Raw genomic sequence first — 27,534 nt, 5'->3', positions numbered from 1 at the left:
ATATATCCACCTTCTCCCTCATAAGGAGGATAGTGGAAGGAACACTACTATTTGATAGGAATAGAAAAGCTGCTAGCTGAAGGTGATGCCTACCAGTATCTACATCTGTCCAACTATAGAGAATTCCAACAACTAAACCCCACAGGAGGGAAAGAAAAGAGCAAAAAGGCCAACCTAGAAGGCAATTGTAACAACTATCTTAGATGTGATACTTTTGGCCCGGTAAAGAAGCTAGTCACTACACTACCTGCTTAATAGCAATTAAAGGCCTGAGCAAAAACATGTCTAACAATCTGTAAGTGCATCTTTCCTTTCATATGTAAGATAAAAAACTGCTACTAGAGGCTCTGAAAGGAGAAGTATTCCTTTGACCATACCCCGCACAAAAGATAACCCACTTCTCTTGATACACCTCAGCAGAGGATTTTCAGTCATCACAAGATGTCTCATGGTGTCGCACTTTACAAGCCTCTCTCGGAAGAGGTGCTACATAACCTCTACCCATGAGATGATAGGAATTCCACAGAGCTGTTAAACCTCTGCAGGTGGGATTGATAGTGCAGTTTGTGTCACTAGGGTATCTCTTAATGAACCTCCACTAGTAGGTGCGGAAGGTCCGAAAACCATTCTAGTTGAGGCCAATTTGGAGCTAATAAAGTGAACTTAGGTCTTTGGATGAAAATACTTTGTCTCTCCCTTCAGAGAAGGCAAAAGGAAAGAAAAGCATAGACATTGAGGCCATCCCATAAATGCTGGAAAGCGTCCTCGAGTGCCGCTGCAAGGTCTAGCACTGGTGAGCAGTAGACTGCCAATTTTCTATTGAGGCTTTTAGAAAACATGTCTATTGTCCGGGAACTTCACAAGGTCAGGAACTTTATCGATGTGTTGTTGTGTGCGCAGCACACAAACAAGATTTGGCAAGGCAGGATTTTCCGATTTAGTTGGAAAAGGTTGCCCGAGCGTACATCCATAAACTACGATAGTATGATTTAGAATCAAAACAACACCCTACTCGCTCGTTGACATATTGTTTGTCGAGTGAGCACGTTAGCATGGGAGGGACCCTGGCTCTTTGGAGATCAAAGAGAGCAAGCCCACTCATTACACATAGAAGGCCTTGAACTCGTAGTGGGTTGGACAATCAGGGAAATCTAACCTAATGGTAGAACATTATCAAGCCGATCAAGTTCAAACCTAATGACAATGTCATAAGATGCTGAAGTTTATTCCCCTTTATGGGATTAAGTGCTAAGGTTAGCCTTTCTCACGAGGGAGAACCCTGAACAACAGGGAATTCCAGAGGCGTAGCACAGTATTGTTAACAGGAGCAAGATTTGAAACTTCAGAGACTCCTCCTGAGGGAGGGGTTCACCTTCTCCATTACGTGAAACAGGCGAATCTCCCAGCCTCAAGGCTTGTCGAAGAGATAAAGACAGAAAATTTTAAAAGCCAAATTTGAAGAAAAGCCAACAGTAACCCTATGTTTTTCTGCACCTGGAAATAAAGAGACTGTTCAGTGCACCAGCAAGGGGGTGAGGCTCCATTGTCACCAGCTCATAATTACCGGCTTCTGTCAGCAGTTTGTTATAAGTTTTAACAACCAAGTTCCAACTACACTTCAATCAATCTCCTAATCAAAGGACGAAGCATTGTATTCATGTAAGAACAAAGTAAAAATGCTGTGTTTGAATCTTAAGCACAACCTACGATACAGGAGTCAATCAGCAATTAACACTGTAATACACTTACTAGGTAAAATATGGAGGAGAAAGGATATCCTTTGGGTCACAAATTTTTATTCCCTTGGCAGCTAATATTTCAGCAGCTCCAGAAGAAGGTATACTTCTCTTATTTTTTAGATGCCACTGAAATCTGAATCCACGTCCAATGTGTTGTGCCAAACATATCGTTGTAGTCCTCATAATGATGTCAAAATCTGAAAAATACGATCAGAGCCAGAATATTATGATCTGAACTCTAGAGAATACAGGGGAAACTATTAAATCTAAAGTTCTACATGAACAGTCCAAGTATCTTGAGCATTCATGATCTCACTAAATCAAAAAGGATTATTTATGACAAAAAAATAGTAAGATAAAATGAAGGGAATATTATTTTACAGTAATAAATTGAAATGTTGTAATAGGGAAGAAAAAGTTTGAAAGGGGTATGGAAACAAAGAGAAATATACTAGTGGGTATTGCATCAACGAATACATAACGATATTAAGGGGGTCAAGTCTTGTTGTATATGTGAATAACTAGGGTAAAAAATAATATGTCCACGTGGGTATTGCATAAACATACGGTATTAAAAGAATGGCTTGGGTAAAATGTAATATGTCCACGTGGGTATTGCATAAAAGAATGGGTACATATGGTATTAGAAGGGTCAGATCAATTAGAATACGTGAATGATGCGGGTATAAATGAAAAGGGTTTATAAGAAAACGAGTAATTCTTGGATAAAACGTAATATGTCCATGTGGGTATTACATAAATGAATGGGTACATACAGTATAAGAAGGGTCAGATCAAGCAGAATACTTAGAATGTTGCGGATAAAAATACTCAAATGTCGCGAATAAAAGTGAGGAGGGTTTATAAGAAAACGAGTAATCCTATTGATCAAATTAAAAAGGGCGGAGTTTATGTTCAGAAATTTTAAAACTGATATGTACATACGAACGAACGGGAGCGAATACAATTGATTCGTAGAATGTCAACAAACAATTGAAAAATATACTAGTAGTATAGGACATACTGAAGGTAATTTGTGCAGTTTTTCATGGAATTATCATACATCCCTGAAAATAGTTTATAGAGAAGAAAAGATTTGTTTTACCATTATATACTGTTTTCCCCACCCAAAACCCCAGGTTCCCACTGGGGGTCCCTCATTATTGGCACACACACATACATATATATATATATATATATATATATATATATATATATATATATATATATATATATATATATATATATATATATATATATATATATATATCATTAACTATTTATTTGCAGTAAAAATAAGTCATTTTTTATGGAAACTTGAGTTTTTCTATAGGAAAAAGTTGTTTTTTTAGTAGGAAAATTTTCCCTGTCCATAAGTATAATAAAACCATACAATCTAAGGTTAAATGTACAATACAGTACATATCCTATATATTTTTCGGGTAGTGTAAAACATTGGGTCACTGATTTTCAGCCAGTTAAAATACTCATCCACTCGGCTAATACGCTCAGCGCAACATATACTTCTTACCAGAACAGAGGAACAATAAAACAATGTCTAATTAGGAGTGTAGTGAGCCACTGCGGATCCAAGATTAGTAAGTGAGTGAATAATTATCATTAGTTCATTAGCTATCACACTCGTAGATACAATAGGAGCCTTTGTATAACAGCGGCCAATTCCTCACGCGTTCATTAAAAATGAACATCAGCTCACCTAAACTTTCCCCCCTAACCTACAAGCCGTGTCCTTACCTACTTACCTAAAAGGGGGCTTAATGCCCTCTTGCGACCCCCTTACACTGCCGTATTTTCAGTTAGACATAATAATACATACACCCTATACAATAAGACATGGGTGACGACGATAGGAGGGATTCTCGTTTTCTATGCGAACCACAGTCCTGGCAACCTTACGATCTACACACGTACCGGTATTTTTCCAACTGGTTATCCTGTACTTAACACATCTTTGGGTATTATTACAGTTTCATCCATTATGGGAAATACATTATAATAATATATTTCCCGAGTAAAGCAAGTCTTTTGTAGTATTTCTGTAAAATACTATCTGTCGCAAATGCCTAGTTCTTTATATATCGACGATCAAACTCACGCTACTCATGTCTTCCTCCCAGATTTTTTCTAAGTCTGTTGTTATTGTTGACTGTGTCTTGTATTTGCTTAAATGAGCCCTGTAACCACTATAATCTGCTGACAAACTAGTCCACTATGAAGTCTTACACGTTTGGCCAATCACAGCGCCTGTCCACTATGACGTCATACATGTTTGGCCAATCACAGCGCGACAATACAACTGCGCGACAATACATTATCTTCCCAGGCATTTCATTTCGTTCTTAGACATGGAGACCATAGAAAGCACGTCATCTCATGTTGCACAAGAAGTTGAAATTCCATCTTCTTGTCCTGACTGTTTCCTAAGTTACAATGAATTTGTTGAAAAACTAGTGCATTTGTGCCAGAGACACAATTTAATTTTACAAAATAAAAATTGTCCTGCATGCCAAGGAACCTTCCCAACGGCTTCACGTTTTCCTCAAAGCAGCAGCACATCTTTATGAACCAACAGTTTAAGGTAAGCTTCATTAATTTATAGAGTATATTATAATGGTGATAGTATAACGATGTATACAGCAGTACCATCACTTTGGATTTGGTTTGATGGATGTGTTAGGTAGTGGCAGTAAGAGGGGGGGGGGTGTCGCAGGGGCTAGGCCTAGGTAGGGATACAGGGCCCCTATGCTAGGTTAGGTGGGTTTTCTTAGGTTCAGTAGTGCCCTGAAAATCACTGTGGCCTTAAGTAGGGGTCGAAGGGGGGGGTCGCAGGTGGGGCGGAGCCCCCTCCGGTAGGGCTAGATAGGGGTATAGGGGGAGGGGTGGTGGAAGGATAAGTATTCATTTATTGCAAATATCATTTGACGCTCCCCCCCCACCCAAAACCCCGGTTCCCACCTGGTGTCCCCCATAATTGTTGGGATGAAGTAGGGTCTTTCTGCATTCTGGAACAACTTGTTGTTTTAACTCCAATTACATAGTAAATCTCTAAATCGGATGGTTTGCGGTCAAAATAAACGTTAAATTCGTTGAAACTACACTATTTCTGATGCAACAAATATATTTTTATTCCAGTTTCCCCATAATGGATGAAACTGTAAATTTACCCATCTTTGACCATTATTATTAGTGCAGACCACTCGTTTTTTCGTTTACAAAATCAACTCCAAAATCCTAATACCTAAATTGCAATGCATCACTAGCTTAGCCCCATCAACAGTCTACCTTGCCATACATCAAGAGCAAGCCTGCATCTGTAGGGTAAAAGTTAAAACGTATACCTTTGATTTAGTAATATTTAATTCAACTTCAAGTTTTTCTATGCCTGTCCACCGATCTAGAGAGACAATTCATAAGAAAATAATTTACCTTAATATGACCAACAGCAAATTACAAATTACAATGTCAACAGAGTGCCGACAGGCCGACGTTCTTCTTCTTGCTAACTTTGTTTGTTTACATTACCATGGAATTCAGAGTAGTTTCTTCTTCTTGCGTAGCTGACTGTCTGCGAGGCTTATTATTATAATTATTATTATTATTATTATTATTATTGTTATTATTATTATTATTAGCTAACCTACAACCCTAAATAGAAAAGCGAGAATTGAATACAAGCTACTCTTACTAGCGTTTAAGATACTGAACCAAAATGACCCAAAATATCTAAAAGAATGCCTGAACAAATTAGAACTAGAAACAAATGTTACCATAAGACACATGAGTGACAAACATAGACTATCTGAACCAAGAACAAATAGTAAATTTGGTGAAAGGGCTTTTACCTACTGTGCGCCTAGACATTATAATAAACTGCCAACTGAAATGAAGGACCTAAAGGGAGCAATTGAATTTAAGAAGAAACTAAAGACATTACTTTTCACAAGATCATATGATTTGGAAGGTGCTACAATCAAAGAATTGTATAAGTTATTATTAAAATGTTTCGTTAGATGATTGATATGGACCCGCCCTAGAAGTAGTTCACTCGATTTCAGTGGAGGGTTGAATTTAAACCCAAAACAAGTAAACAAGTAATAAGCCCAAGGGTTCCAGCAAGGAAAAGCTAGCCCAGTGAGGAATGAAAATAAGGATATAAACTTCCCGAAAAGTAATGGACAATTAAGATAAAATATTTTAGGAACATTAACAAAATTAAAATGAATCTTTCATATACTGTATAGACTATAAAAACTTCAAAGAAATAAGATAAAATCATGTGCCCATGTGAACCCTCAAACAAGAGAACTCTACCCCCAAGACAGTAGAAGACCATGGTACAGAGGCTATGGCACTACCCAAGACTAGAGAACGATGATATGATTCTGGAGTATCCTTCTCCTAGAGGAACTGCTTACCATAACTAGAGAATCTCTTCTGCCCTTACCAAGTGGAACGTAGCTACTGAAAAATTACAGTTCAGTAGTTAACCCATTGAACGAAGACGAATTGTTTGGTAATCTCAGTGTAGTCAAGTGTATAAGGACAGATGAGAATGTGGAAAGAGTAGGCCAGACTATTTGGCGTATATGTAGGCAAACTAAAAAGGAACCATGACCGAGAGAGAGAGAGAGAGAGAGAGAGAGAGAGAGAGAGAGAGAGAGAGAGAGAGAGAGAGAGAGAGAGAGAGAGAGAGAGAGAGAGAGAGAGAGAGGGCTCCAATGTAGTATTGTCTGGCCAGTCAAAAGACCCGATAGCTCTAGCGGTAGTATGTCAACGGGTGGCGGGTAGCCTGGCCAACCTACTACATTTTATCCAACGTCCACTTTCTTTACAGAGTCAGCATTTTCAATCGATATCGATCTCTGTCAAAATTAAAATATATATAGTTGTATATCCTTACAGCAGCTCATCTACTAACATGAAAAAGGAGTCGTCTTAACTTTGTCTACTAGTACTTACCCCATAAAAACCGAGCAAAAATAAAGGAACAGTGTATACGTCTCTATTTGTTATTCAAACTATAACTTTCATGTTAACTGTACCATTTTTAGTGAAAAAAATATATAAATTGAAAGCACAATCATTAAAAAGACACCTGAAATTAATATAAGTCAGTGTTTCTAATGGGAGGAAATGGCTAAAAAATATATGCATAATTGCAGGAAATACGTGAAAACTACTTGTTTCTCTACTTAGGTTGTTTAATTCATGATTTCTTGCAAACTATTACGAAACTGTAGCCTGTAATTTCCAATAAGATGAATATGAAGGCCAACCAGAAGAAAGAGCGGATAACTTGCTAGTACAGTAGTAACGAGTTCGCCTAGCAGCAGATCGATCCCCGACTGGGATGCGACCGGGACCGTGAGTTTAAGCTGTAATTTAATGGGGAGGCTGCTGCTGTGGTTGGGTACCACAGTAATGGGTTGGGCTTACCCGGCTGACGTTCTGGTGATCATCTATTCTGAGGAAACTGGAACTGAAACCAGACACCTTCAACCTTTAAATGGTATATAATCAGCAAAAATAAAATGGCAAATAACAATAATTTTGGAAGATTCAAAACTATGGGAGGTTGAAATATAAGTTAATCAGGGGAGGGGACATGGTAGGGCACAACCTTTGAGGGGGAAGGGGTTTGAATACTACTCCTTTCCCCCTCCCATAGAAAGCCACTGATGACGTCTCGGGTATGAAACTGATCTCAAAATTGTACGGAAGCTACTCAAGGGATTTTTTGCCCTTTCAAATATCTCCCAATATCGGAAATGATACTACATCTTGTCTAGCAGTCCCAAACGCATAGCCCATCACCATAGTAGCACCATTACTCCAAATGACTCACATTACTGAAATATTTTTCTTTTTAGCACTTGATTACTTGAATCAACCATAAGCTTTCTTAATGAAATATACTGTTCTGTAATAGATCATGCACCCAACTAGGACATTTGGATCCATAGCTCATTGCGTTCTGAGTAGCTTGCAACCCATTAAAAAACTCAGACCATTCAATTGCCTATTTCGATGCACGAAGGACGAATTTAGCAATAGCATCCAGTGCTTCTGTAATCAAGAGGACGTTCCAACTTGCTTCACTATGTCTAGCATCGAGACCCCTATGTGTTGCATGGCTTCTATGGGTCGCACCTTGCATAGTTGTAGCTAACATTCTATTGAATGCCTCTCTGATCAAGCTGTTCTGAAGAGCTTGAATGGCTTGTTGCTATTTAGCCAGGAATTCTTGGTCACAGGAATGTTCTCGTTGTAAATTGCCTGGCCCTTGCGGCCAAGCACTGGCTCTTGCGATTCTGCAGCTCCTAGTTCCATGGGGGAATGTTGTGGGGAGCCAGTGTATTGGTATTCTTATAGCCAAGCTGCAGGGGCCTTTGGGCATTTTAGGCAGCTGATGAATGTCTTAGTGGTGTCGAAATTTTGCATACGACTTTTATCTTACTCACTCCACCATATATTGGGAAATGGAGACGCGTGGCTTCAAGGGATACTGTTGGTGACAGAAGTTCTAGAGACATTCAGGCTTTCCGATTCTGTGACTGTCTGACCTTCGTGGACGAGATGACAGTGCTCGTAGTCTCGTACTGTCATACACAAGGTCTATCTATAGACCTTGGTCGTACCATCATTCATCCAGATCCAACTCCTATCATCTAGAACTCTAGTCTAGCAACCTCGTACCAGCGTGTTGTCGGGTTTTTTGGCAGAGGAGGATTAACATATTGTCTCTTTCACATCCTAAAGAACTACAATTATTTTCTCCAGAAGAAAAACAGAAACTGAGGAGGTTGAATCAGTAATAATATGTCTCAGAGAAAATCACCTGAATCAATAAATATACTCATTTTTTTACTTGATATTAGAAATTTCAAACAACATTGGTTAAGGCATCTCAACCATTATCAAAGAAACCAAGAGAAAAAGTGTAACAGAAAAAACTAAAATTAACTGGAACGTCATGACTCACTATAGATGAGACCTAATAGTGGAGAAAAGGACAGGGCTAGTTGTAATTTGCATGGTAAAATAAAGGTAAAACGAACTGTTAATCAAAATGTATTTTTCGAAAAAGACGATCCCTATTACATGAAAAAATTAAGAAAGCAATGTTGACGGGGAACTAGAATTGTAAGACTGCAAAATCATTGATTGATTGATTGGTGTATTTGAGGTTTTCTAGCATCCTGACACCTAAGGTCATTGACGCCGAGCAAAGTCAATGAAAGCAACGATAAATGTCTTTCATAATGGGTAAAAGAATCCTCAAAAGCCATTATACCAAATAGACAAAGTCAGTTACACAATCGCTAGAGTTGCAAAGAAACATTACAAGTAAAGACAAGATGGAGGTAAAGTGCTTTGAATTGACAAGGTTGAATATGCTAGAATTAAAAGAAAATAATAGACAGGGATGATAAGGATAGGCTTTGTGTGTTGTGTATGGAGGCAGAAGATACTGCCGAGCATATGTTTAGCTGTAATTAGTTAAGATAATTTAGAAACAATGACATAGAAATGGGGAATTTAGAAACACCAACTAAAAATGTAGCCCGATATATTATAAAGACCCTTGAATTTAGAAGAAAAAGTATGCAAGCTGTGCTGTCCGTCTAGGAGGCAACTAATGACAATGAATTTTCTGCAGATTGCAGCGCTTTGCACCTACTACGCTTCTTCTAGTAGTTTGCCCACAATCACAGTGTTGTGGAGAGAGCAATGAGGAACCTGGAACCTGGAAATTGATGAAGTGAATCACTCAATGCATATTATCAAATGGAACCATTCTTTCATCGAAAAGATTTTTGGTAGCTAAGAGGAAAAAGCAATTAGTTACATAAGAAAACAAATAAATAAAAGAAAAAAGGGTTTTTAAAAAGTAAATGAAGAAGTACAACCAAGAATAGAAATCGAAAGTTGAATAATTCATTAAAACAAATCCGAAATTGCGGTATTGTTGAGGTATTCAAAGGAAAGTACAAAATGAACTATACAATAGAAGTTTAAATATCATTTGCCATCAATGAAACCTGAAGTTACATGAGGGAAATTTCCTAGTAGGCAAGATAGCAACTTGTTCAATAAACTTCTCAAGCACAGTTGTTCTTAGGTTCAAACTTCTTTTATGGCCTCTACTGGCTCAGTTAGCTGTTTCTTTAAGGTTCAAAGGCCGTTCATGAATAGCAGAGGCAAGGAGCAGTGACAATGCCCTGGCTAGCAGGACAATGTCATAGACAATGACCATATATTATCATTATTATTATTATTATTATTATTACTTGTTAAGCTACAACCCTAGTTGGAAAATAAGGATGCTATAAGCCCAAGGGCTCCAACAAGGAAAATACCCCAGCGAGGAAAGGAAACAAGGAAAAATAAAATATTATACGAACAGTAACAACATTAAATAAAATAAATATCTCCTATGTTGTGTGCCCGAGTGTACATATGATCAGCGTCCAAGACCCATCTCCACACAAGCTAGGACCAGGGATGACCAGGCAATGGTTACTGATGACTCAGCACACAGACCTATAGGCCCCAACCCCCATCCCCCGAATCCTTAGCTCACAAGGATGGCGAGATTGCAGACACTACAAGAAACTAACGAGTTTGAGAGGAACTTGAACCTCAGTCCGGCAGACCGCCAGGCATGGACGTTTTCAATTGGCCACCATTACCTCTTTGCCTTGCATTTGACATCTTGGCTTCGGTTCCAAGTCAGAATCAAATTGATTTCTATTACATGACTCATTCTGTGTTGATTTTTGGACTTCAAGTCTTCAATTTTTTCTCTTTAACTGGCAGACTGTTATCATGGAGATGACTTAGCCTTGTTAAATAAAGTTCAAGCATTTTTTTTAAAAACAATTCATCTATTCAAACATTATGAGACTTTATGTTCTTCATAATCCCCATTTTTTAAAATTATAACTTTCCTAGATTAAACGACCTTCATTGTTCAGTTTTGAAGGGATGATATACTATCAAATTTATCTTTCCCAAACTCTGAATCTAAATTAGGTTTACTTGAAATTTTGATAACCGCTACTCGCTTTCCTAATTAACATAAGCAACTTATTCTCTTCCTTTTTATTTTCCTTTTTAATACAATGGATAAGAGCTTTAATTTCTCCGTTTTCTCTAGTTTAGAGTTTCCATTTATATGCCTTTATAAATACTTCTTGCATTTGCTACGTCAAAAAAAAATATTTGTGTGATTGGCAGATTTTTTTTTTTTTTTTTTTTTTTGATTGCCTAGTCCTTTTGACTAGTCCCGGGCTCTTGCCTAGGCAGCCCGTCTGTGGTATGGGGATAATTGTGCTGGGTTAATCTTTATTTTATTAAATGAGCACAGGATAGGCGATCAGTGGTTATTCACCTGGACGCGGCCGCAGCCCTGCAGGTCTGACTCTCTTGGCAGCGGGGCCTTGACAATATGTCTGCACCTACGGGTATACATTCCCGTATAACTGCCGAGGGTCAGAGTTGGGCTACTTGTAGGAGGACCGGCCCCTGGAGCCACGAGCGGAAAGTTCTCTAGTCGTAGGGAAAGAGGTATAGTAGCAAGTCCCGTGGGAGTAGGAGATCACGGGAAGGAGGGTAAAGGTATCGAGTGGGAGGTAGAGAAATTTGGGGCATACAGTATCCCCGGAAAAAAAAAAAAACAGGTATATTAGACAGTGTTACATGAGGCCAGGGGTGATAAATCACCTAGGTGGCGGGTACGATGAGAGGTAAGCTGTGTATGCAGGGATGTTTTCTAAGATGTTCTTGGTTACTGCTTCTGCTGTAATCGGTGGATGGATGGGTAGGTCTTGACGAAGGAGCGCAGTGCTGGGACAGTGGAGGAGATAGTGGTCCAAGGGGTCCCCGGCTGGTTGTGTTTCGCAGTGCTGGCAAGGTCGTTCTGCGTCTCCGATGATTTGCCAGCAGCACTTATAGCCTAGTCTGAGACGATGAATTATGACGGCTAGTCTCCTATTGGTGTCCCTTGTGATGCCATGTGGATCCATACCAGTTACCTGCGTGTACCACCTGGCAGTCATGGAACCTCCCAAGGCTACGTCGCGTACATCAGACCTAACTCTGGAACGACAGTTTTGGATTAGTAAATTTTTAATTTGTTTAACAGATTTACTGAGGCTTACCCCTATGGAGGTGCACTTCAGTGCTTCATTTGCTAACCTGTCTGCAGCCTCATTCCCCTGAACCCCCACATGACTAGGGATCCAGTTAAGGGTGATTTTGCGACCCCTCTGAGCATGGATCTGTGCTGTAGCTCTGATGGTAGAGAGCAGACGCACGTTCTCTTGCAATTTATTATTGGAAATGGCCTGTATCGCCCCTTTGGAGTCGGTATGGATGGTAGTGTCTCCTGGCTTACTCAGGGAGTCAGCAAGTGCCTTGGCTATGGCCACGAGCTCAGTTTGGAGGGTGGAGGCATGATCTGACAACCTCCAGTTGGCAACATAGTTATTGGAGACGACGGCGGCACCCGTAGCAGGTATGCTCCGGTCCACCGACCCGTCTGTGAAATAATTGTTGTTGGCCCAAGTCTGCCTTACTGCTTGGTTGGCCGCTTGTAGCAGTATTTGGGGAGGGCATAAGGCTTTGGTGGAGGGGAGGGTAGTGAAATTGGTGGTAATTGGGTCAGAGACCCATGGGGCTGGAGGGATGTACAGTTCATGAACGCTGTCCACCCTCAGAGCCGAGACAACCTGCTGCGCTCCCATCCTCCTGATCGCTTGCAGAATCCGCCCCGCATATGTGGGGGGGGGGGGGGTCTAGGTCTTCATGCAGGTCTAACAAACCTCTCAGTTTGTTGCTGAGGGGAGATGCCCTACCCACTTTGATGGTCTTGCACACAGTGGAGCAGAGCCTTATGTCAACTCTGTTGGCTAATGGTAATAGGCCGGTCTCGGCACGCAGTAGTTGTAGCCTAGTCCACATAGGGGCACCTGTAATAAGTCTCATACAGTTGTTTTGGATGACCTCCAGGGAGGAAAGTAACCCGGTCTGCAGGCCAGTCAGTGAAGGGGCTGCATATTCCACCTGTGAGGCAATAGCCTGCACGTGGAACCTTCTGAGTAGCAGGTGGGAGGCCCCCCTACTTAGGGAGGTGATCCTTTTCATGGCTGCAAACCGAGTTGAAATCCTATGTTTGAGGTACTTGACCTGGCTTGCGGGTGATAGGTGATGGTTAATAATGATTCCGAGGTACCTATAATCGTTAACCCACTCGATGGGAGTGTTGTTAATGATTAGTCTGGGGGGGTCGAAACCATGCTTAACCGCCATGGCCTTGGTTTTTGCCGAGTTGATCTTAAGGCCCAGCTCCCTGCACCCCCCACTAATTATGTCTAGGGCGCTCTGCATCGCTCTGGTCCTGTTTCGTACAAAGTAGGGGCAGACAATACAAATGTCATCCGCATAGGCGAACATTTCTACGCCCCTAGGCAGGTCTAGGTTGAGGAGGTTTTCGATGAGGAGGTTGAAAAGGAAGGGGCTGAGAATTCCTCCCTGTGGTGTGCCATTTTCCAAGGGAAGAAAGGGAGATGTAGCCCCTTGGAACGATACTCTGGCTTCCTTGTAATGGAGGTATTGCTTCACCCACGATAGGAGATGACCCCTGACCCGCTTCTCTACCAGGGAAGAGAGGATAGCGTTGGCATTGGCTAGTTCATAAGCCTTTTCCAGATCAATAAAGGTGATCAAGGCTTTCCGGTTATTGACGGTGGCCAGGACATCGACGATGCATTCGTGTGTCCCAATACCCTCTGTGAACCCATATAGCCTGGGATGCAGCTTACCGACTTTCCACTTAAGTCGGTTGAGGACCATCCTCTCCGCAACCTTCTCAGTGCAGCTAATAAGGGCAATAGGCCGGTATGAGTTTTCTTCTTGTGGTTTGGGAATTGGCTGGATGTTCTGTTGGCTCCAGGTGAGTGGTCTACATCTATCACTATACGTCTTGTTTATAAGATGAAGGTAGAAAGCCTGTGCTGGAGCCCCCATGTTGCTTAGCATACTGTACGTAATGCCGTCGATGCCTGGCGCGGTATTTTTTGTTTTGGCAAGGGCCCTCCCTAGTTCCTCTTTCGTGAAAGGGGAGTCAGTGCTGTCACCGATGCCACACGCCGCATTGACCATTGTAGTCCTAATTGGGAGGAGTTCCTCCTGCCTTCGCCTGGTAAAAAGGGGAAGGTTGCTCGACTTAGCACGGTCCGCAACCTCCTGCGCTATCCTATTGGCCTCGCCAGGAGGATCTGGATGGGCTGACCTATTGGTGCGGGTTTTCCCAAAGACTTTGTTGAAGAAACTCCAGATCTTCCTCAGAGAAGTGAAGCCGTTCACCTCCGAGCACCACTCTAGCCACTTCTGTTGTTTAACCTCAGCGGACACTGCCACCGCATGGTCTGTGACAAGGATGAGGGTTCTATATAGCTCGTCGGTACGATGGCGCCGAAAGAGTTTGCGGACTCTGTTAACTCTCCTGTTCATTTCCCTAATCCGTGGGTTGTAATACCAGGCGTCCTTGTGATTTGATCTAGGGCTTTTCCTGAGGGGCATGGAACCATTTGCCGCCTTATGGAGCTCGGATATGAATAGGTCCTGGAGGTGATCAATACTTTCCGTGGGGTCTGGCTGGTAACTGTTGGCCCAGTCCGTCATGTGGCGTGCAAACAGGTCCCACTTGGCAAGATCCGGGTTCCACCTACACGGGGGTGGAGGGGGAGGTGGAGGTTTCTCCAACTGGACAGAAAAAAGGATGCCAAAGTGGTCGCTGGTGAGGACGGGGTGCAGGCCCCAGGAAGAGCCTCGGACTAGGTTGGCGGATACGAAGGTAAGATCGAGACGGCCTCCGTCTCTGTGGGTGGCATAACTCATGTCATTTAGCATCTTGACTGTAGGGAAGTCGTCTAAGAGGTTAGCTAGGTGGGCACCTGTAGGGTTCACTCGCTGAGTGGAGTTTAAAAAGGCGTGGTGCGCGTTGAAATCGCCGGCTATTACCGAGGTATCTGTATCCGCGGCTGCGAAAAGGAGTGTGGCATCGATGCTTTTATGTGGTGCTTTGTATATGTTATGGATGTTGAGTGTTGTGTCGGCTAAAGTGACTTGAATACTGAGTGTCTCCGCCTCGTGGCAGTCGATGTTATCAATGGCTCTGGATGGTATTGTGTTCTTAACTAGTGTTATTAAACCTCGTGTAGTGTCTGTTCGGTGTGCTCTGTATGTTTTGTAGCCTTTGAAGGAAAAGGTTTGCTGTTCGGCGAGTATTGTCTCCTGTAATAGAATAATGTCTGTCTTGTGTATATGTGTTTGAGACTGCAGGAAGGCGTATTTCTGTCTGATGCTGCAAATGTTCCAGGAAAGGAAGGTTAAGGTGTCCTGTGTTGGTTGTGGCGACTGTGTAATTATTGTATCAGCGAAATTAGACGGTGGGGTTGCAGAACAGGGACCTTAGGAAGTCGCTAGCTGGTTTCCAGCTTACTAGAATGAGTGTTTGGAGCATTTCGTTATAGTACTGTGGAATAATTGTCTGTGCGATGTTGCAAATTTCTTGTGCGGATTTGTTTGAATACGTGCTTACAAGTGGTTTAACAATCAGTTCCCAAGCACCTCTGCTTAAGTCGTTCGCTGGCGCTGCGGGTGTGTCTGCACACTTCACTGCTTGGTGGGCAGGGGCAGGATCAAGATCGGAGGGTGTTGGGAAGCTATCCCGTGCCGGTGCTGGCTCCCGATTGAAAGAGGGGGAAGAGCTCTCCAGAGAGGGAGGAGGAGGGGGTATTTCATGCTCTGTCTTGGTTGGAATTTGGGAAGGGACAATAATCGGGGGGGGGGGGGCATCCCGGGGGGGAGTTAACCTGAACTGAAGGTTCCCTAGGGGTTGGAGGGTTTACTGACGTACCAGGCTGCTCAGAGGCGGTTGGGGGCGGGACCGGGTGGGCCACAGGGGGGGGAATGACCGGGATAGGGCTCACTTCGGTGGGGGGGGGGGGAATTGACGGGGCTGATGGCTCTCTGAGGGGGGGATGGGGCAATGGTGGGGGAGTACTTGGTCTGGGATCCTTGCCCGCGGGCGCAGCGGCTGTCACAGCCGCGTAAGAGGGCTGGGGTGTTTCGTTGGGAGGGACTGTGCCGGGTGCCAGTGGGGGTGCCACTTCTTGGGGTCGAAGCTCCCGAGGGGAGTTTCGTGGTTGAGGGGCCCTAGGGGCGTTGGAGGCTCTAGGGTGCCTCTGGGTTCTAGGGGGGGGAGTAATCCCCGTTATTTTTTCCCTCACGTGGTCGACTGCGAGCAGTCTGGCTGGACACCTGCCATTCCAAGCATGGTGATCAAATTTGCAGCTTGGGCACTTAGGTATAACGGTCTCCTTCCTCCTCAGTTTTTTTATGCACTCGTCAGAGTCGTGGGGGCCCGAGCAGGCTCCGCAGATGATGTGCCGGGACCTACATAGCCTTTCGGGGTGCCCGTATTGTTGGCACTTGAAGCACCTAGTTGGCTCTGGTATGTAAGGCACTAGGCGGAAAGTACCCCACTTGCCTAAATTGAGCCACTCTGGGGTGTCTTCCCGGACCCAGCATTTGACTTTGTAGGCCGGTTCTTTTGCTTTTGTTTTGAATCTCTGGGTTCTAACAATTTTCGGGTGCTTCTGGATAATTTCCTCTCCCAGTGCCGGGGGGAATCCTCGCAGCACTTTGATTGAGTCGTGCTCTCCCTTCCTGATTTCTTCAAATTCTGGCACCCCTCGGAGGATATTTTCAGCCTCCTCATTGAGGGGGGAAACTATGATGTCTGTTTTGCTGTACATCCTAACTGAAATATTTATTTGGGGGTGTGTTTCCTCAACCTCCTGTATATATTTATATGCATCTTTTTCCTGGGTTTTTTTAACCAGGAAAACTGACCTGTTTTCAATGTTGGGTTTAGGTTTAACCCTTTTGTTTCTCCTAGTCTGAGTTATAAAGCCCTCTGTGTGGTTCTGGCTCCCTTCTTGGGAGGCAAAGGGGTCCTCTTCCGACACATTTCCTGTTACCTCTATCTCATTTTCATTTGCTGTCACTCTGTTTTCTATTATTTCGTTATTGGCAATGCTGTGGCCCGCTCCCTCACCACTGGCACTATTGGTCTTGGTATGCACCGCTGTGCTTCCTTCCACACTGTTCCTACCTTCATTGACATTTGTCTTACTTTCCTTTCCTCTATTATTATTATGTCTAGTGTTGGTTGCAGTGAAGCTGCTTCCTATGGCACTGTTGTCTGTACTTTTAGTACTGACACCGGCACTGGCACTGTCGGTCTTAGGACGCCTCACTGCGCTGTTATCAACATCGTTCCTACCTTCACTTTCACTGATGCTTGTGTCACTTTTCTTCTCACTGTTATTGTGCCTAAAGGCGGTTGCAGTGAAGCTGCTTTGCCTAACATTATTGGCAACACATTTATTAGTGGCACTGCCACTGGCACTGTCGATGTGGGCACTTCCCTCTTCACATTCATGGTCACTTTCCTTCCTACTTATGCTTGAATCACTGCCACTGTCACTTTCACTTTCACTGGGGCTACTGCAACTACTGTTGCTATTACTGCTGACACATAAATTACTACTAAGACTGCTATTGCTGTTATCTGCAATGATTTCAGGGGGGTCTTGACTGGGGGATTTAGTTACTAATTCACTGTTAAAGGATGATCCTGCAGGGGTCTGGGCGCGTTCAGGGGGGGAAACTGTAACATTATTCTTAGTACCTACGCCCTTAAGGGGTGTGGATACTCTGGAACTAGCCTTAAGACTGGCATGGCTCTTAGTACTTACGCCCTTAAGGGGTGTGGATACTCTGGACCGAGCCTTAAGACTGGCATGGGACATAAAGGAATCACTATTACATACCTCTATTTCCGAGATTTGAAGTGCAGGATCAGTATAGTTAGCGCCACTGAAGCTCTCGTCGCCATCGAGGAAGGAAATAGGGTCGGGGGTGGGCGGTCGGGAGGTGTGGGGGGGGGGGGTTGGATGAGTCGGCTTCCGAATCTAAGGGGTCTGGGGGGAGGGTGGGGGAGTCAGGCGGCGGATCGTCTGGCTGGGAGGAGAGAGAATCCTCCTCACAGTCAGCCATGCTGGCAATAATAACGGGAATTACCCTGTACACAAGTTAAAGGGGACACAATAGAGTCGTATAAATGCTGGCAATGATAACGGGAATTTCACTGTACACAAGTTAAAGGGGGCATAAATATGAGTGGTATAAATGCTGGCAATAATAACGGGAATTACACTGTACACACGTTAGAGGGGACACAAAAATGTTGGTAATGATAACGGGAATTACACTGAACACAAGTTAAAGGGGACACAAATATGAGTGGTATAAATGCTGGCAATGATAACGGGAATTTCACTGTACACAAGTTAAAGGGGACATAAATATGAGTGGTATAACTGCTGGCAATAATAGCGGGAATTACACTGTACACAAGTTAAAGGGGGCATAAATATGAGTGGTATAAATGCTGGCACTAGTAACGGGGATTACACTGTACACAAGTTAAAGGGGACACAAACATGAGTGGTATAAATAACGGGAATACACTGTACACAAGTTAAAGGGGACACAAATAGAGTGGTATAAATGCTGGCAATGATAACGGGAATTTTACTGTACACAAGTTAAAGGGGACATAAATATGAGGGGTATAAGTGCTGGCAATAATAACGGGAATTCCACTGTACACAAGTTAAAGAGGACATAGATATGAGTGGTATAAATGCTGGCAATAATAACGGGAATTATACTGTACACTAGTTAAAGGGGACACAAAAATGTTGGCAATAATAACGGGAATTACACTGTACACAAGTTAAAGGGGACACAAATATAAGTGGTATAAATGCTGGCAATGGTAACAGGAATTTCACTGTACACAAGTTAAAGGGGACATAAATATGAGTGGTATAAATGCTGGCAATAGTAACGGGAATACACTGTACACAAGTTAAAGGGGACATAAATATGAGTGGTATAAATAACGGGAATTACACTGTACACAAGTTAAAGGGGACACTAATATGAGTGGTATAAATAACAGGAATTACACTGTACACAAGTTAAAGGGGACACTAATATGAGTGGTATAAATGCTGGCAATAATAACGGGAATTGCACTGTACACAAGTTAAAGGGGACATAAATATGAGTGGTATAAATGCTGGCACTAGTAACGGAGATTACACTGTACACAAGTTAAAGGGGACACAAATATGAGTGGTATAAATAACGGGAATTACGCTGTACACAAGTTAAAGGGGACACAAATATGAGTGGTATAAAGGCTGGCGCTAATAACGGGAATTACACTGTACACAGGTTAAAGGGGACACAAATATGAATGGTACAATTAACGGGAATTACACTGTACACAAGTTAAAGGGGACACAAATATGAGTGGTATAAATAACGGGAATTACACTGTACACAAGTTAAAGGGGACACAAATATGAGTGGTATAAATGCTGGAGCTAATAGCGGGAATTACACTGTACACAGGTTAAAGGGGACACAAATATGAATGGTACAAATAACGGGAATTACACTGTACACAAGTTAAAGGGGACACAAATATGAGTGGTACAAATAACGGGAATTACACTGTACACAAGTTAAAGGGGACACAAATATGAGTGGTATAAATGCTGGCAATAATAAAGGAGCCTAGTTACACTGCTACGCCTACAGCGAACACGCAAGCGGGAGACTCGCTGAGAGTCTCACCTTACAACCTCTTGCTAGCGCAGCGGAGAGGAGAGTGGGCAGATTAAAGGGGCAGTGACAATACCCTAGGGAATGACCATATATACATATGATCAGGGCCCAAGCCCCCTCTTCAACATGCTAGGACCAGGAAGGGCCAGGCAATGACTGCTGATGGCTCAGCAGGAAGATTTATAAGGTCCCCCAGACACTCCATACTTTGCTCACAAGGATGGTGAGCTTACAAACACTATAAGAAACTATCGAGCTTGAGCGGGTCTCAAACGCCAGTCCAGCAGAGCACTACGCCGGTTTGAACGAAACAAGAGGAGTAAAAAAAGATGAAGGGATAAATTTGTCTCTCTAGTCAGAACCCAAGGAGGCCGCGTTTGGTAAGGCAGTATCCAAAGGTCCACATTAGACCTTTTAACAACTGGAATTACTTCGAGACAGTTTCTGTAAGGACCCAGCCAGGTAGCCTATATCATCATCATCATCATCATCATCATCATCATGATTATTATTATCATTATTATTATTATTATTATTATTAGCTAAGCTACAACCATGGTTGGAAAAGCAGGAAGATATAAGCCCAAGGGCTCCAACAGGGAAAAATAGCACAACGAGGAAAGGAAATAAATAAACTGCAAGAGAAGTAATGAATAATTGATATAAAATATTTAAAGCCCAGATACAACATTAAAATAGATCTGTCATATACTGTATAATCAATAAAGAGACTTTAGTCAGTCTGTTCAACATAAAGACATTCGCTGCAATTTTGAACTTCTGAAGTTCCACCGACTCAACTGCCAGATTAGGAAGATAATTTCACAACCTGGTCACAGCTGAAATAAAATTACTAGAATACTGTGTAGTATTGAGACTAATGATGGAGAAGGCATGATTGTTTCAAGTAATTGCATACCTAAATTAGTAATGCGTGCAGGATTGTACTGTCTAAGAAGATCTAGTAAGATATAAAGATAGATTCTAACGCCTTAAAATACTTCAGAAAAAAATATTCTTAACTGTTAAAACGAAAGTACAGTCAAAAGCAAATGTCCTGTCGTCTCCAGTCCCCCTCTGTCACCCCCAATATCTATAGATTCCAGAATTTCAGGTGTAGAAGAGTTTGGTTGTTAGGGGGGAGGGCAACGGGCGGGGGGAGGACGACGCCGGTGGGCCATGGGAAGTACTTGTTAGAACTGTAAGGGGTGTGATGGTAGGGGAACCACGAAAAATTATGGATGAACGTAAATTCAGTATATATATATATATATATATATATATATATATATATATATATATATATATATATATATATATATATATATATATATATATATATGGAGAAAGAGAGAGAGAGAGAGAGAGAGAGAGAGAGAGAGAGAGAGAGAGAGAGAGAGAGAGAGAGAGGGGGGGACTCCTAGCTTGTGTTTACGAAAGATTTTTCAGTCGGATCATAATATATTTCCAAACTAAACATCGATCCTTTTTGTCAACAAGTTGTTTGTGAGAATGGCATAGCAAATAACACAAAAAATATACCATCTAATTATAAGTTAAAATAATTATAATGATAGAATGAAGATCTGCAGAAATTATACTGAATTTACGTTCTTAGATAATTTTTCGTGGTTCCCCTACCATCACACCCCTTACAGCTCTAACAAGTACTTCCCCGGCCCACCGGGAAAGGAAAGGAAATAACGAAATAGATAATGTACAAAAAGAAGTAAATCATATGAAATATCTTAAGAACAGTAACAACATTAAAATCTTTAAAACAAACAAGAGAAAGAGAAATAAGATAGAACAGTTTTAATGGATTGAAAAACAGTTCAAAGGTTTAAAGGCTACTCGTGAATGGCAGAGGCAAGGGACAGTGACATTGCTCTATCAAGCAGGATAATGCCCTACAGACTGAACATATATACATATGAAAAGCGCCCAAACCCCCATTCCACCCAAGTTAGGACCAAGGAGAACCAGGCAATGGCTGCTGATGACTCAGCAGATAGACCTATAGGCTACACCAAACCCCCCCTTTCTTAGCTCACAAGGATGGCGAGGTTGCAGTGACCAAGGGAACTAACGAGTTTGCGTGGGACTCGAACACCAGTCTGGCGTTTACCAGTAAAGGGACGTTACCACATCGGCCACCATAACCCTATGATATATATTGTTAAATTGTTTTTATGTAGAATTTAAACAGATGAATACTGTTATAATGTAAAAGTAAGTTAAAAAGGCTGAAATATGTCTCTCTTTAAAGTTTATATATGAAAGATCTATTATAATGTTGTTACTGTTCTTCAAATATTCTATATTAATTATTCATTACTTCTCTTGTAGTATATTTATTTCCTTATTCGCTTTTCTCACTGGGCTACTTTTCCCTGTTGGAGCCTTTGGTCTTATGGCATCCTGCTTTTCCAACTAGGGTTGTAGCTTAGTTGGTAATAATAATAATAATAATAATAATAATAATAATAATAATAATAATAATAATAAAAGTCTATTTATTCTTCTTTAAATTATATCCATATTAAAGTTTTAAAAAAGGATATCTTGACGCAAAGGAGTGATATTATGGTCACCAACCCTAAAGATAATAACAAAGTAGGGTAAAAATTACGGTCGCCTGTAATTTACTGAAAAACTTATAATATTTTATTTTTCCTAGTTTCCTGTTGGGACCCCTGGGCTTGTAGCATATTCTGCTTTTCCAACTAGGGTTGTAGCTTGGCAATTAATAGTAAATAGTAAACGACCGAGAGCAGTATATTTTTACCGAGAATTTCCGATTAAAATTATGGTTTTTTTTTAAGTGTTAACTATTTGTAATTACAGGTTGTTCCCTCGAATATTGACGTGTAATTGAAGTTATATTTTTCTATTATTATCATTATTATTATTATTGATATTATTATTATTATTATTATTATTAAGCTACAACCCTAGTTGGAAAAGCAGGATGCTACAAGCCCAGGGACTCCAACAGGGAAAATAGCCCAGTGAGGAGAGGAAACAAGGGAAAATAAAATATTTCAAAAGCAGTAACAACATTAAAACAAATATTTCCTAAATAAACTATAAACTGTAAGATTACATAAATATAATCTTTATGAAGCTAGGATTGATAGTTCTAGTTTTAAGGAATGACAACTTGTTTCTGAAATGTTTATTTCTAAAAAAAAAAAAAAAAAAAATTACCACTACTGCGAATTAACGAGACAGATGTACAGTTGGCTTCATTAATTCCGGTACACCACGTTAATAGGTAGTAGGTTGGCTAGGACACCAACTACCACTGAAATACTAACACTAAAGAGCTATTGGGTTCTTTGACTGGCCAGACAGTACTACATTGGATCCATCTCTCTGGTTACGGTAAATTTTTCTTTAGCCACGAATGAAAAAATGCAGGTTTCGTTGTATTAGTGCACACACACATATATCTATGAAATATATGCATACAAACACACGCACACACATACACACATATATATATTATATATATATATATATATACATATATATATATATATATATATATATATATATATATATATATATATATACATATATATATATATGTGTGTGTGTGTGCGTGTGTTTGTATGCATATATTTCATAGATATATGTGTGTATGTGCACTAATATATATATATATATATATATATATATATATATATATATATATATATATATATATATATATATATATACTGTATATATATATATACGCATGCGACACCTAATAGGATAATTAACCTTTTATAAATCAATTACGGAAGACTTTCAAAAGGGATCCTGTAAATATATAATTATTACCATATATTCGATAGAAGAATTAATTTCACATTATTACTGTTTAATTATATTGGATTAAAAATAATAATGATATTTATTATTATTATTATTGTTATTATTATTATTATTATTATTATTATTATTATTATTATTATTATTATTATTATTATTATTTCTTAAGTTAACACCGTCTTCCGTCTGGAAAATAGGCAAAAATTTCCCGGAGATCTGGCTCCAAAAAGTCTCCAGGAGACTGAAAAGTCTTCAGAATCCTTTTAAGACTCTCTTTCATTTTTTTCAAACCAATGCTGATACGAACCTCTGTATAGATATGCATACTTATGACTACTATGTTCAAACAAGCATTCGGTGTGTGTGTGAATATGATCGGACAATTTGTTAGAGGAAAATATAATTGGCCTCAAAATGCAGCTTCAGTTATCCAAGAACGGAATGCTACGTGCGATGATATGACGTTAAATCTTCAGGGACAGCTGCGAATTCTCCAGGAGTCCTTAGTCTTCAAATGGTTTTCGTGTCTTCTCCCAGAGGCGCCGCGTTTTGGAGACTGTCGTGCAGTCGCCTCTCAGGATGGCTTCCTCGGTGGGTGGCTGCAGCGCTGTCCTTGGATTGGGGGCTTTTGGAAAGCCCGTGAGGAACTACGTGGGTGTGAATTTGGATTGCGGCAAATGGAGGCAGAAGCTTTGAGATTCAACGACCACTTGAAATCAAGATGGTTTGTTGGCAAACTTCTCCCCGAATTCGACACCGGAGAAAGGGAGGAAAACCTTTCTCATGGTAACAAGACAACTTACATCGGTTTGGCTGCTGCTGGCGCCATATTCGGTGGAATAATATTTGCTATGAGAAGGAGGCCTAAAGAAGGACAACTAAATGAATTGAGAAGAGTAATAGATGAGATGAATACAGAGAAAGAGACGCAAGAAAAACTGAAAGCTCAGAAAGAGACTGAGTATCAAAAGCTGAAAATTGACTGCGCTGAAAAAGATCTTCAGATGAAGGAACAGGAGATGAAACAGGAAGTTCTAAGCAGGGAAATAGAAGAAATTAAGAAAATCCATAATGAGAAAATAGAAAAAATGCAAAACGACTGCTTCCTAAAAGATCTTCAGATGAAGGAACAGGAGAAGAAACAGGATATTCTTAAAACGGAAATGGAGGAAATGGAAGAATTTAAGAAAATCCATAATAAGAAAATAGAACTCGAAAATGACTGCGTCCAAAAAGATCTTGAGATAAAGGACCAAGAAAAGTTACGGGAAATTCTAAAAACTGAAAATGCTCTTCTGCATCTCCTTCGAGCTGATGCGAACGCAGCCTCCGGAAACCCTGTTGACACGGATATCATATTGGACTGCTGCCAAGCCATTGAGAAAGGTCTTCAAGGATGCAGAGCCTACATGCTACGAGGAATGTTTGAACTTCATAGAAGATGCTAAGGCGCTAAAGAAGAAATGGGAAATCCAAAGCCATTATGAGTTTTTGGGTGTGGGTCAGACGCCCACGAGGGCAGAAATTTTAAATGTCTTCAAAGGCTTGGCCTTGAAGTTACATCCGGAGAGACACGGGGACAAACCCGAATTCATACAGGAGGCACTCGAGGAGAAGCTTAAAAAAGTGGTTAATGCTAAAACTGTTCTGATGGATGAACAAAGCAGAAATGAATACGACGCAGAGATTCAACCACCATGCCCAAGGCAACAGCCAGGACAGAGGGACCAACGTCAGCAGTACCGTTACTATTATAACCCAGCAAAAGCATACTATAATCAGCGGAAGCAAAAGCATCGAAGTCCTCGAAAGCAAAAGAAAACAGTGTTTAAAGATATGTTCGACGCATTTGGCAAATTTTTCGCAAATAAATAAAATCCTTCCTGAATTATAAAAAAAAGATAGAAAATCTCAAATATATATATATATATATATATATATATATATATATATATATATACATATATATAATATATATATATATATATATATATATATATATATATATATATACATATATATAAATTGTTCTTAGAATAAGTTTCAGTAGAGTTTTTGAGGAAAATATTAGTTTTAGTTTACTTTTGTAAGTAAACAAGTTTTTATGCAAGTGCCATTAGAAGGACCAGGTAGACAGAATATGAGATGAGCGAAAAGGGACATTTTATTTAGGAAGAAATATCCTTTGATGCAGATGGTACAAGCTCTACATCATTTGGTAAAGAATTTCCTTACTTGGAAGGATCAAGTGGATGGACTATGAAAGATGGAGAGAAAGGGATTTTTTTCCCAGGAAGTGCTTAAGGGATGCTTGACTCAACTACCCGGCTTGAAGGACGTGGAATAACCTAGAGGACTTGCTCTACAGAGGGGAAAAGCTTGTCTTTTTCTAGTATGCTATGTTCCCTGGTGTAATCGTACAAGGGCTTCGTCAGGTAAACAAACGATCAGATATCTAGATCTATTCTTTTGGATACTAACCCTCGGGTGGCTCTGATGGAATAATCTAGAAGACTGGCTATGCAGAGGGGAGGAGGCAAGGTTCTTCTAGTATGTAGTCTAGTCCTTAAAGGGGATCCAAAGAAGTCAGGCTGAGGGAAGAAGCTGAATCCTTTGAGGAGAAGCAGGAGGAGGAGAAACAACAGAAGAGAAAAATTTTAAAAATCCCCTCCTCAAAATATAAAAACCCCAAAATACATAAACAAAGCAGCAACAAGAGGAGGAGAGGCCGGAGGAGAAGCAGCAGCGGCATGACGATTTAAAAAATCCAAAAAAAAGAGAAGAAAAAAACAAAAAGTGGAAATCCAAAAAAATATGAAATCTACAAAATCCAAAAAAAGAAAAAAAAAGAAACAGCAGCAACAAGAGAAGGAGGAGAAGCAGCAGCAACAAAAGGAGGAGGAGAAGCAGCAGCAGCAAAAAAAAAAAAAAAAATAAAATAAATAAATAAACAAATAAAAACTATAAAATCCAAAAAAAAAAAGAATAAAATCCTCCCAAAATATAAAAACTATAAAGACCAAAAGAAAAAAAAGAAAGCAGCTGCAACAAGAGGAGGAGGAGAAGCAGGAGGTGAAGCAGAAGCAGAAATAAATTAAATAAATCTAAAAACATAAAAAAAACTATAGAATCATAAAATCTACAAAAAAATATAAAATCTATAAAATAAAAAAAAATTAAAAATCTACAAAATCAGAAAAAAGGAAGTAGTAGAAACAAGAAGAGGAGAAGAAACAGCAGCAGCGAAAATTAAATAGAAAAAGAAACTTTTTTTTTTTTTTTTTTTTTTGAGAAGGAAATATCCTTGGACGCCGAGGTACAAGCCTGCATCATTGGATAAAGTACGGACTCAGTTGGGAGGATCGAGTGGTTGGACTTTGGAAGATGAAGAGAAAAAGAAACTTTTTTTTTCTTTTATTGAGGAGGAAATACTGGAATCTTTAGCATGCTCTATCTTGTAATTTTCATTACTTTCTCAAAAACTCTCAACAATCAATTTCTGTCTTTATCTCCTTTTCGTAGTATTCCAAGTAGCATGATATATATATATATATATATATATATATATATATATATATATATATATATATATATATATGTATATATATATATATATATATATATATATATATATATATATATATATATATGGAGAGAGAGAGAGAGAGAGAGAGAGAGAGAGAGAGAGAGAGAGAGAGGAGAGAGAGAGAGAGAGAGAGAGAGGACTCCTAGCTTGTGTTTACGAAAGATTTTTCAGTCGGATCATAATATATTTCCAAACTAAACATCGATCCTTTTTGTCAACAAGTTGTTTGTGAGAATGGCATAGCAAATAACACAACAAATATACCATATAATTAAAAGTTAGAATAATTATAATGATAGAATTAAGATCTGCAGAAATTATACTGAATTTACGTTCATCCATAATTTTTCGTGGTTCCCCTACCATCACACCCCTTACAATTCTAAAAAGTACTTCCCCGGCCCCCCGTCGTCCTCCCCCCGCCCGTTGGCCTCCCCCCTAACAACCAAACTCTTCTACACCTGAAATTCTGGAATCTATAGATATTGGGGGTGACAGAGGGGGACAGGAGACGACAGGACATTTGCTTTTGACTGTACTTAATGGTATGAAAACTGATCAGCTGTTATTCACTTGGAGGGCAAAACCCGT

The 27,534-nt window shown here is 40.4% G+C and overlaps 2 protein-coding genes across 2 annotated transcripts in view; both read right to left on the bottom strand.

The window, feature by feature from the left end:
- The window catches only part of LOC137649985 (large ribosomal subunit protein mL37-like), a 66,111-nt gene extending 60,829 nt beyond the window's left edge, over positions 1–5,282 (bottom strand). Inside the window, exons 1-2 of the mRNA XM_068382983.1 lie at positions 5,187–5,282; positions 1,750–1,936 (exon numbers count right to left, since the gene is read on the bottom strand). Coding sequence (XP_068239084.1) covers positions 1,750–1,922 — 173 coding nt within the window. The 5' untranslated portion in view covers positions 1,923–1,936; positions 5,187–5,282. The remainder of the gene's footprint in view (positions 1–1,749; positions 1,937–5,186) is intronic.
- Positions 5,283–11,482: 6,200 nt separating this feature from the next.
- On the bottom strand, positions 11,483–12,508 carry LOC137649181 (uncharacterized). Its single transcript, XM_068382171.1, has one exon. It carries the CDS (start codon positions 12,506–12,508, stop codon positions 11,483–11,485), a length of 1,026 nt encoding a protein of 341 aa, XP_068238272.1.
- Positions 12,509–27,534: the final 15,026 nt, after the last annotated feature.

Source organism: Palaemon carinicauda, chromosome 11 (assembly GCF_036898095.1).
Source record: "Palaemon carinicauda isolate YSFRI2023 chromosome 11, ASM3689809v2, whole genome shotgun sequence".
NCBI lineage: Eukaryota > Metazoa > Arthropoda > Malacostraca > Decapoda > Palaemonidae > Palaemon > Palaemon carinicauda.
Note: the sequence above shows the minus strand (reverse complement) of the source record. Positions and strands in the feature narration are given on the sequence as shown.